Source organism: Pistacia vera, unplaced genomic scaffold (genome assembly GCF_008641045.1).
Source record: "Pistacia vera cultivar Batoury unplaced genomic scaffold, PisVer_v2 Contig223, whole genome shotgun sequence".
NCBI classification, from domain to species: Eukaryota; Viridiplantae; Streptophyta; class Magnoliopsida; order Sapindales; family Anacardiaceae; genus Pistacia; species Pistacia vera.
The window spans coordinates 3,095,200-3,106,728 of NW_022196028.1; the positions used below are offsets into that span (position 1 = coordinate 3,095,200).

General features: G+C 35.7%; 1 protein-coding gene across 1 annotated transcript; it reads left to right on the plus strand.

Annotated features, from left to right (window-relative positions):
- The first annotated feature begins 464 nt into the window (after window positions 1–464).
- LOC116130580 (serine/threonine-protein kinase VPS15) lies at window positions 465–10,127 on the plus strand. Its single transcript, XM_031416295.1, has 11 exons — window positions 465–800; window positions 1,269–1,391; window positions 1,494–1,539; window positions 1,611–1,771; window positions 3,213–3,292; window positions 4,018–4,123; window positions 4,489–4,665; window positions 4,733–7,921; window positions 8,614–8,861; window positions 8,945–9,044; window positions 9,729–10,127. The coding sequence occupies exons 1-11, from the start codon at window positions 528–530 to the stop codon at window positions 9,903–9,905; spliced, it is 4,680 nt and encodes a 1,559-aa protein (XP_031272155.1). The 5' UTR covers window positions 465–527; the 3' UTR covers window positions 9,906–10,127.
- The last annotated feature ends 1,402 nt before the right edge of the window (window positions 10,128–11,529 follow it).

Consider the following 11,529-nt stretch of genomic DNA (forward strand, 5'->3'; position numbering starts at 1 on the left):
TAAGGTCCTGAGAGATTAATTGAAGCATGCGTAAGATAGTTAGTTATAAAAATAAAATAAAAAATACATGCTAAAGTGCCCGAACAAGTTTATAAGAGCAATGCTTAATACAGAAATAAAATTTAAATAGATGGAAATTCTTTTCTTTTAAAATGGGTTAAGATATTATAACACTAAAATTTGTCTTTCAAAAAAAAAAAAAAAAGTAAACAATGTAACAGTCACATATTAATTAAGTTGGATTAAAAAGTAAATTTTTAAATATAATAAAAAAATGATAAGCAATGGTTAAATTAACGGGGGCTTGCGTTTTCCCTTATATCCCTTTTAAATAAAACAAACATAAGCAATTAAAATTTCACTTTTGTCTTTAAAAACCGGCTCCACCCTTTCAATCGTTAAGAAATCGGAAAAGAGAAAAGCCCCTTTTTTTTTTCTTTAGACAGACGAAGCCTCTTTAGAAATTCAAACAAAAACAAATGTAATTTAATTGAGAGAACAAAGAGAAAAGAAAAAGAAAAATAAAAATGGGCAACAAGATCGCGCGAACGACGCAAGTATCGGCGTCGGAGTATTACCTGCACGACCTGCCTTCCTCATACAATTTGGTTCTGAAAGAGGTATTGGGACGTGGCCGATTCTTTAAGTCGATTCAGTGCAAGCACGATGAAGGCTTGGTCCTGGTGAAGGTGTATTTCAAGCGTGGTGACTACATCGATCTCAGAGAGTACGAACGCCGACTCGCTCACATCAAGGAAACCTTCCGTGTTATTGACCACCCTCATGTCTGGCCCTTCCAGGTCCAATTCTTTGTCATCTCTTACTTTATTAAAACAACTCCGTTTGATTTTTTTTGTTTGTTTCTAAGAAAAAGCGAATTTGAGAATTTGAGTTTAACATGGTTTGGTTTTAGATAATTTTTTTTTTTTAAATTCTGTTGAGTAATATTGGTAGGTTTAAACTAGTGCCTTTTAATTTTGTGTTTGGTTGCTGAGAAAACTCAAAAAGAGTAATGTTAAGGATTTTGGATCTTAGAATTGTGACTGTGGTAGTGACAGATTTACTTTATCGACTTCAAGGTCTTGGTGGAACCGGCGTAAAGCTAAGATGGTAGAATTTTACGAGTATTTGATGAATGATAAAAGAATTAGGATAGCTGTGTTTATTTTATTTTTAACTTTGCTGGATTTTCATGCCATTGTCTATTCTAGGCAAAATTAAATAGAGGATATTTCTTTAAATTTCTCATTTTTAGTGTGCTCTTGCAGTTTTGGCAAGAAACAGACAAGGCTGCATACTTATTGAGACAGTATTTTTTTAATAATCTTCATGACCGGTTAAGTACTAGACCTTTTCTCAGTCTTGTGGAGAAGAAATGGTTGGCTTTTCAGGTACTTATCTCCCATTTTCTCTTTATATCTCTCTTTCTTTGTTAATTATAACTATTACCAGCAGAATTCCACTGAAAATTCTACATTTTTGTCATAATGCAGTTACTTCTTGCAGTAAAACAGTGCCATGAGCATGGGATTTGTCATGGTAAGTTTAGTGGAGGAAATTTATATAATGTTATTGTGATGGTTGATTTGTGATGAACTTTAATTTTCTAGGTGATATAAAGTGTGAGAATGTGCTGGTCACTTCCTGGAATTGGCTTTATCTTGCTGACTTTGCGTCATTTAAACCCACATACATTCCTTATGACGACCCTTCAGATTTCTCATTCTTTTTTGATACTGGAGGAAGAAGGCTTTGTTATCTTGCTCCAGAGGTTGGTTTTTAGTTTCCGTTCATTTCATTGATATATTACCACGTTAAATATACTGTCTATGATATTTCCGTTCTACATGAATGCTTGTTATGAGCCATCAATGAGTTGATGATATGTGGTGAAACTTAGCATTTATATATGAAGCTTCTTTTTCTGCTTTTCTTTTGCTCATGTATATCAAGGTTTTGGGTTTTAACGTACAAGTTGTTCGTCAATTGTATTAGAACTGGAATTGTGAGGTTTTAGAATCATAAGTGGTCTATATAATCTTCAGTCGTAGTAATGCAAATTAAATTCTTGCTGCAAGTCAATCTTTGAAAGCTTATTCTGAAAAAGAAAATAGCAAGGTTACTCTACCAGTTTTATTCATTAATATTTCACAGTGTACAGGCCCCATCAGTTCTTAGGGTTTGATATACAACCTTGGCTTTAGATTATGGAAATTCATGTTGTACACATTTTGCAGGGACATTTGGTGGATTAATACCAACAATATGCTTTCTAATTCTCTTTACTTTTCTGTTGCATATCAATGCAGCAATCTGTGTGGTTGACAAATTTTTTTTTTTATAGTTGGCACTTTCAAACAGTAGATGTCTTTGTAGAAGTGGTATATTCATAGTGGAGGTGTAGTTGTTAATTTGTGTGGATAAAGAGTTTATGGAATATTACTTTCTTAATCATTTCATTTTTGCCTCTTTTTTATTGTTCATAACCATAAATCGTTTTCTATTTGATTCTATGAAAACTGTCTACCATGGCAGTTGACTGCCCGGTATATTTACTTCTACCTCTAATTATCTTTATATGTCTTCTATTAGAACTAAATTTCTATTTTTATGTTCTTACTTGTCATCCTAAGCTTTTAGGTCAAGTGTTAACTTAATATGGTATTAGAGCAAAGCTGACCAGATGGTCTTTGGTTTGAACCCCACAACAATATTAAATAAATTATAATAGGTTATGTTTATGGTTATGATCTTATCGCTGGTTGTGGTTGTTATTTATTTTTCTTTTTTTTCCAGTAGGGGGCATGTCAAATCAATTACTATTTTTGGACCATGACCTATTTTCTTAAAATTTTAGTTTATGCAGTGACTCAGTATCTTGTGATTTGTGCATTGCCTTTTAGATTATGATTTACGTAACATTTTTCTTGAAGAATGGCTTGTGTTTGGTGTAGTTATAGTCTTCTGCTTGGATTTTTCAAATCATTTATGGTTGAAATCAAGTGATGCAGTTTCAATTATTAGTTTGTTGTTTCTTATGGAAGAAAGGGATGGAGTTTTAATTAGTCTTGTATTGAAAAATCTTATTGTGTTAAATATGGATTTAGTTAACTTTTGTGGCAAAAACTTTAACAAATCTTCTCATCTTGTAATGTAATTGTTATGTAGTATATGTATTGACAGTGTAGTTGAATTCTCCCTTGATTTTTTAGAGATTTTATGAGCATGGAGGTGAGATGCAAGTCGCACAAGATGCTCCTTTAAAGCCATCTATGGATATCTTTGCTGTAGGGTGAGTGTTAAAAGTATTAGCGTCGATGTCTTAGTGCTATATATTGTATTTAAATTATGATGTGGAAAGATATCTTGATATCGAGAATGTAGAAGTGCATTATGCAATTTTTGACTTCTTCTTCTTTTTCTTTAGCATTTTCCTTGTTCATTTTTTTTTAAATTTCTGCTGAACAAAGTTTGTAGGCTACTGTTTAATTGGCTGTAATTTATGGTACTGGAACTAGATGTTTCTATATTCCACAATCTTTTTTAGGAGAAACATAAAGCAATCTTAATTAAGAGTCTTACAGATTTCTGTTCCAGAGGACTAATCTAGTTCATTTGTATTAGTTATATATTAAAAGACAAAGTATTAAAACAAGAGTGAGAGAAGAAGAGCTATGTAAAAGTTATATTTAAAGATAGAGAAGTTAATTTTATTAGTACTGACTTGAATAATAATCTCACCAATTTGTTGTTATTTTCTCACCAAAAGTAGAACATAGGCTTGCTCCTTGAAAACAGTTTGTACTTTTCATTGGTTTTATTGACCTATTTTTGTTGCATTAATGAAAGAAAATTTTCTTTTTTAATTTTTATAAAATTAAAATGGAAGCTGGTATTACATAATTTGTTTCTTCTAGCAAATTTAATTACATAATATTTTTGCGAAAAGTGATACTTTTGTATGTTTTGTGGTTTTTCATGAACTAATGATCTGTACTTGTATTGCAACTATTTAAGGTGTGTAATTGCAGAGCTTTTCCTTGAGGGTCAGCCCCTGTTTGAACTCTCTCAGCTGCTTGCTTATCGCAGAGGGCAGTATGATCCCAGCCAACATCTTGAAAAGGTATGCATTTTCTCCTCTTTACATCCCTGCTCCCTCCTCCACTCTATTTTCTTAACTCTGTTCTTTTTTTTTTAAAAATTAATTTGTACTATCTAGTCATGTTTAATCAGTATTAAACTCAAGAAAATCCTATCTTACTTGAACTACACACCTCTATTTGGACATTTGATTTTGTTAAAGTGTAACTGAGAATATGCCCATTTTTCCCTTTTTTTTTTTTTTTCCTGCCATCACTTATGGTCTGTGCATGGCTTTATAAATGATTACTCTATTGAAGATTACTAGAATTTTTTGAATTGTTTTCATGTTTATTGTCATTTATGCTCGATAATCTTTTCGTCAATTCATATGCCCTGTGCTTGCAGATCCCAGATTCTGGAATCCGCAAGATGATACTTCATATGATTCAACTGGAACCAGAATCGCGATTTTCAGCTGAAAGCTACATGCAGAATTATGCAGCTGTTGTGTTTCCAATGTATTTCTCACCGTTTTTGCATAATTTCTACTGCTGCTGGAATGCTCGTCATTCTGATACAAGGGTAAACAACTTTCTAAAGTTGTGCTTTAAACTTTGTATTTCCCACTACTTATTCTTTCCTTTTGCAGGTTGAGATGTGCCAGAGTGTTTTCCCTGAGATACTTAAGCAGATGGTGGGCAATAAATCAAGTGATGAGACAGTTAGTGGACTTGGAACACCATCAATTGCTACTGTTAAAGAGTCACAAGAGAGAGTTGTAAAACAGAAGTTGAACTTTCAAAATGACTTTTTTGGGAAGACAGAAAAGATGGAGAAAGGTATAGTCCAGAACAGGTTCAGACTTGGTGATATTAGTACCCTGCTTGGAGATGGTAAACAAAGCCATCACTATTCTAGTGCGAAACCTATGCTGAAGGATGTGCAGAATTGTCAAGATCCCAGAAATGGTGGTGTGCATTCTGCTGGCGAGCTTCTTCAAAGCACTTCTGATGCATTTAGGAGAAACTTTCATCCATTCCTGAAAAAGATTACAATGAATGATTTAAATTCATTGATGTCGGAGTATGACAGCCAATCGGACACCTTTGGCAGGACCTTTTTACCATTACCTGAAGATAGTGTGAAATGTGAAGGAATGGTTCTTATTGCATCTCTGCTCTGTTCCTGCATACGCAATGTTAAGCTTCCTCACATGAGAAGGAGGGCTGTACTCTTACTGAAGTCTTCTTCATTATATATTGATGATGAAGATCGCTTGCAGCGTGTTCTTCCATATGTTATTGCAATGCTTTCTGATCCAGCTGCAATTGTTCGTAGTGCTGCATTGGAAACTTTGTGTGATATTTTGCCTTTAGTCCGGGATTTTCCTCCTAGTGATGCTAAAATTTTTCCAGAGTATATCCTTCCAATGCTTTCCATGCTTCCTGATGATCCAGAGGAAAGTGTGAGAATATGTTATGCCAGCAACATAGCTAAGCTGGCACTTACTGCCTATGGGTTCCTGGTTCACTCAATAAGCTTGAGTGAAGCAGGTGTTCTTGACAAATTGAGTTCACCACATAAATCACTGGCATCCTCTAATGAGACATCTGGACAATTGCAGAGATTAAATGTTGATTCTCAGCTTGCACAGCTAAGAAAGTCCATAGCTGAGGTTGTTCAAGAACTTGTAATGGGTCCTAAGCAAACTCCTAATATCCGTAGAGCGCTCCTTCAGGATATTGGCAACCTTTGTTGCTTTTTTGGCCAGAGACAGAGTAATGACTTTCTGTTACCCATCCTTCCTGCTTTTCTTAATGATCGAGATGAGCAATTAAGGGCTGTATTTTATGGCCAGATTGTGTATGTCTGCTTCTTTGTGGGTGAAAGAAGTGTGGAGGAATATCTGTTACCTTACATTGAGCAGGCATTAAGTGATGCAACAGAGGCTGTCATTGTCAATGCATTGGATTGTTTGGCTATTCTGTGCAAAGGTGGTTTTCTTCGGAAGAGGATACTTCTTGAGATGATAGAGCGTGCATTTCAATTGTTATGTTTTCCTAGTCAATGGGTGAGAAGGTCAGCTGTGACTTTCATTGCTGCTAGCAGTGAGAGCTTGGGTGCGGTAGATTCCTATGTATTCCTTGCCCCAGTTATACGCCCTTTCCTCTGCAGACAACCAGCATCTTTAGCTTCTGTGAAAGCTCTTCTTTCTTGTTTAAAACCTCCAGTGTCTAGAGAGGTTTTCTATCAAGTGTTAGAAAATGCTCGGAGTTCTGACATGTTAGAGAGGCAGAGAAAGATATGGTATAATTCATCTGCACAATCTAAACAACAGGAAACTGTGGATTTACTCAAGAGAGGGGCAATGGATTTAAATTCAATGAAGTACTGGCCTGACAAGCAACCAAGTATAGAGGGTCAAAGGATGGCAGTCAATGCCTCAAAACGGTCTGAGTTGAGTAAAAGCCATGATGGTGATGATAATGATGATGATGATGACGACGATGATGATAAGGCTAAGCTGAGAAGTATGGGAAATTTTGTGTATCATGCTTCTAGCATGGTTGACATTCGGGATCCTCTATGCTCAGAGAAATTTCAATTCCCAGGCTTTATGTCTCAACAGGTCAGTGGTGCAAATAGCCTCTTATGTGATAAATCATCGGAAGGCATACCTCTATACTCCTTTACTATGGACAAGCGGGCAGTTTTCCCTGCAGCTTCTGATTCTTCCTTGCATGTTAACTCCCTAGGAATCAGTTCATCATCCATGCCATGGATGGATCCACTGAATAAATCTTTTAGCTTGGCCAGTTCAGTTCCTGTGCCTAAGCTTGTTTCAGGCTCATTTAGCATTAGTAATGGTTCTAAACAGTTCTATAGAGTAGTACATGAACCAGAAGGCAGGGAAAATGATCAAACTACATACGTGAACAGTAAATTTCAAGAGATGGGGATATCTAGCACAATAAAAGGGAGTTCTATATCTGGGGAGGATGCTTCTTCTCCTTCTGATCTTATGGGTTTGCCATCTTTTGCACAAACATCATCAATTTCAGATTCAGGCTGGAAACCTCGTGGAGTGCTGGTTGCACACCTCCAAGAGCATCGCTCTGCTGTCAATGACATTGCAATTTCAAATGATCATAGCTTTTTTGTGAGTGCATCTGATGATTCCACTGTCAAGGTGTGGGATTCAAGGAAGTTAGAAAAGGACATTTCATTTAGATCAAGGCTAACTTATCACTTAGAGGGAAGCCGAGCTTTGTGCTCTATAATGCTTCGGAATTCGACTCAAGTTGTTGTTGGAGCATGTGATGGCATGATACATATGTTTTCTGTGGATCACATCTCCAGAGGTCTTGGTAATGTTGTTGAAAAGTATTCAGGTATTGCTGATATAAAAAAGAAGGATACCAAGGAAGGTGCCATAGTTACCCTTGTAAACTACAATGCTGATAATTGTGCCAGTCAGATGTTTATGTACAGTACTCAAAGTTGTGGGATACATCTGTGGGATGCAAGATTAAATTCACATGCATGGACATTAAAAGCAATTCCTGAGGAAGGCTACATATCTTCTCTGGTGACAGGTCCTTCTGGAAATTGGTTTGTGTCAGGATCTTCTAGGGGTGTGCTCACTCTTTGGGATCTGAGGTTCCTTATACCTGTGAACTCATGGCAGTATTCTGTTGTATGCCCTATAGAGAAAATGTGCCTTTTTGTTCCTCCTGCAAATACCTCTCTATCTACTAGTGCAAGACCTCTTATATATGCTGCTGCGGGTTGCAATGAAGTTTCACTTTGGAATGCAGAAAATGGGAGCTGCCACCAGGTACATTTTGATTTGCTTTTTGTTGTAAAATGTAGATAAGATGGCACTAAATAGTTTAGGAGTCCCAATGATCCTGTTAACATCATAAATTAGGTAGTATAGTTTAAACACAGCCCACGAAAATGGGACAAAAGCTTTTTTTTGGGGAGGAAATTTGAAACAGTGGATTGATTGTCAACAGAAAATTGAAAAGTATCTGGCACCATTTCTAAAAACAGGACATCTCATGGTCACTGAGAGTTTCTGAATCCTTTGACATTTTCTTAAAATATTTTGCATATGACAATTTAAGATTTCTACTGTGACTTAAAAATAATTTAACTGAATACTTTTACCTGGATTAGATCCCCCTCTTCATTATATCCTGAAGAACTTACCAATAATAAAAAAGGGGTAAGGGGTTGAAGAAACTGAAGTGAACAGCATAACATGTATTATCACCTTTAATAAAATTTCAGAAGAAGTCTTATCTAGTGGTACTGTGTAATGGAAGAGATGTTTGATTGAGTACTCACATCGTCTTTTTCTCTTAGAGTGAAAAAGCGGTGGTGATTTATATCTGGTAACACAAACTCATCTTGTAACTGCATAGCTGGAAGGACCACTTTGGTATATCTGTATTTTCATTATCTTATTACTGATCAACCAACATAGTTGAGTTGATTTTTTAATGTTTAAACTTTCCTTTTTAGGTCTTGAGAGTGGCCAATTATGATGGTGAGGCTGAAACTTCTGATTTGCCTTGGGCCTTTGCAAGGCCGTCCAGCAAGTCAAATCCTAAACCAGATCTGCGACGGAATGTCAATCCCAAGTATAGAGTTGATGAGCTGAATGAACCTCCCCCTCGTCTACCTGGTGTTCGAACATTACTTCCTTTACCTGGGGGTGACTTGTTAACTGGGGGTACAGACTTGAAGATTCGTCGATGGGACCACTGCAGGTGCTAGTTTGATTTATATTTTCATTTGCTTGGTCATCTGAATACAGTTGTGGTTTAATTGACATTTGTGCCTTATATTGCAGCCCTGACAGAAGTTACTGTATCTGTGGGCCAAATTTGAAGGGGGTTGGAAATGATGATTTCTATGAAATACGATCGAGCTCTGGGGTGCAAGTTGTACAGGTATATCAGTTGGATAATTACTGTTTTTGCCTTCGAACTTGCTAACTTTTGTTGCATTAGTATGGTATATCCCCTCTTTGAAAGATAGGGCAAGGTGGATCTACAGTCTTTACATGGGGTATCATAATATTGAAAGACTGGGTTGTTTGATTTTATCTTTGTGCTGAAAGTAAGATCAGATAATTTGGTAGAATTGACTGTCCATTTTTCCGTAGGAGAGAAAACTAAGCTTGTATAATTGTTAGCACAATTAAATGGACAACGAGTTGTCACACTTTATACCTGTTTCAAATTTATGCTTCCCTCTCAGCTATTATCTTGTGTCCTCTGCACAAATTTTTTCAATCTCTATTATTTTCACTCAGCAGAATTAGCACAATAAAATGGAAAATGGGGTGTCCTGGAGCTCATTGGAGAACTTGTGATTTCAAACTATTCTTGCCTCTTAAATTTCATCCGATTCCCTCTGACAGATTCTTTCAAGTCTTGTTTCTGTTCTGAGTTGCGGAGTGAGCTATAGGAGATTGTTTGCTGCATCTTTTCCTTAAGTTTATAATCTGATGGCTGAAAAGTTTAAATAGACAATCATTAACAATCAAGTTAATGCAAAAGGAAAACCGTGAAGAGCCATATTTATCACTAGAATTTGTAATACTAACATTTAATCATTTCTCTTGCAAACAGGAGAGAAAGAGGCAACCGCTAACAACCAAGTTGACAGCAAAAGCAGTTCTTGCGGCTGCTGCCACTGATTCTGCTGGTTGTCACCGTGACTCCATTCTTTCTTTGGCTTCTGTCAAGCTGAACCAGAGACTCCTCATATCAAGCAGTAGAGATGGGGCTATCAAGGTTTGGAAGTAAATGTTCTAAGCATACAATTGCCTTATTGTACATGTTTGAAAGTGTATATAATATATTAAGATTAAATCTTTACTTTCCAGATTCAAAATCCTAACCACTTATAGTTTTCCTTTTAATTGTACCCCAGCTTGATTTGTACAGCATGCAAGCACCTAGGAACAGATTGGAATTCATATTGTTAAGTGATATCTTTTTTCGTAATAATAAAATCTTAGAATTAAATATTTGTATTAGAAAAGGTGTGATATTGAATTTTAGTAGTATAAATGATTTCTCTTGAACCATGATACATAAGTTTTCATGCATGTGGATTGAATAATCTATGGCAACAAGGGTTTTTCCTTTTATTTTTCTTTTTACCTTTCATATTTGATCTACTGAGTTGAATTTTGGAACCATCTTTGTAACTGTTCAGCCCTTCTTGATTTTTCCCTGTAACTGTTAGCAGCAAGGATGGTACTTGGAGGCAGTATATTTAGCTTTTATCTCACCCTTATGGGTTCATATCAATCTTTTAACATGTGAGCTGAGCTTGATCTAAGAATACATGACGTATTGAGTGTATTTCTTAAATGCAGCTTATATAGATGGGTAAGGTTCAAGAACCCTGTTTTTCCTTTTGGCACAAGTTCTGACACAATTTTTAAGCCATTAGAGTAAAGCATTTGAATATAAATTGTGTCATTTTCGAAGTGCATTTGAATGGTCTAAACACTGTGTCATAATTTATGGAAAAAAATTGGTGTGCTTGAACCTTCCCCTATATATATAAAGAACCTCGTATTTTTAACACAAGTTTTGACACAATTTTTCAGTAATTTGGTTGATGCATTTGAACGATTGAGGTTGCGTCTTAGTTGTGTCATTTTCAAGATGCATTGAATCTGAGCCATTGAAAGTATCTTGATTCAATATCTCAAAAACTATATCATAATTTGTGTAAAAAAAATGTGCCTTGAACCTGCCGCTATATATATATTTATGCACACACACTTAAAACAAAACCTTTCATCTATTTGTTCAATGTAACTAATATAAATTTATATTTCCGAATCTTCATATTGAGCTGCAATATGAGCTTGACATTGCACTCAAAGTGGCTTGATATTTAATTAAATAAATAAGACTTGAGCTTGAGCTTATTTCAAGTCCTTTGCAAATGGTGTTGATTTTAAAATTTGAAACTCAATTGTTTGTGCTCATTATCTCTTACTCAACTTAAATTGATAAGCTATCTAATTTGGCTGAGCTTAGCTCATTTGCACGCCTAACCAGAGGTATCCCTTGAGACTTTTCATGGTGTCTTGCTGGTTTTTTCTGCATTGAGTGCTAGAACAATGATGTTGGACGGAGTGTAATTTTTATAGGACATAATTTGTTCTCATGGTTCTCTAGCACCTGAACGTTTTAACTATTCTGTCAATCTATAGATTTGATTTTTATTTCTGAAATTCCTTCATTCTTGTGGAAATGTGTTTTTCTCATTGTGAGTGGTTGGCGAGCTTGAGGATTATCTGAGTGAGTTTTCATAGTTTAGGAGATACCATTTTTGCGGAGAATGTTGTGACTGATGTGAGATCTTGAAAACTTGGAATTGCTTTTGTTAGTGTTTAACTTCGGGGTT

Coding starts and splice junctions, on each gene's coding strand:
- LOC116130580 (XM_031416295.1), top strand. CDS start 528: ATGGGCAACAAGATCGCGCGAACGACGCAAGTATCGGCGTCGGAGTAT. Junction 1,772..3,212: donor TTTGTTATCTTGCTCCAGAG/GTTGGTTTTTAG, acceptor TTGATTTTTTAG/AGATTTTATGAGCATGGAGG. Junction 3,293..4,017: donor ATGGATATCTTTGCTGTAGG/GTGAGTGTTAAA, acceptor CAACTATTTAAG/GTGTGTAATTGCAGAGCTTT.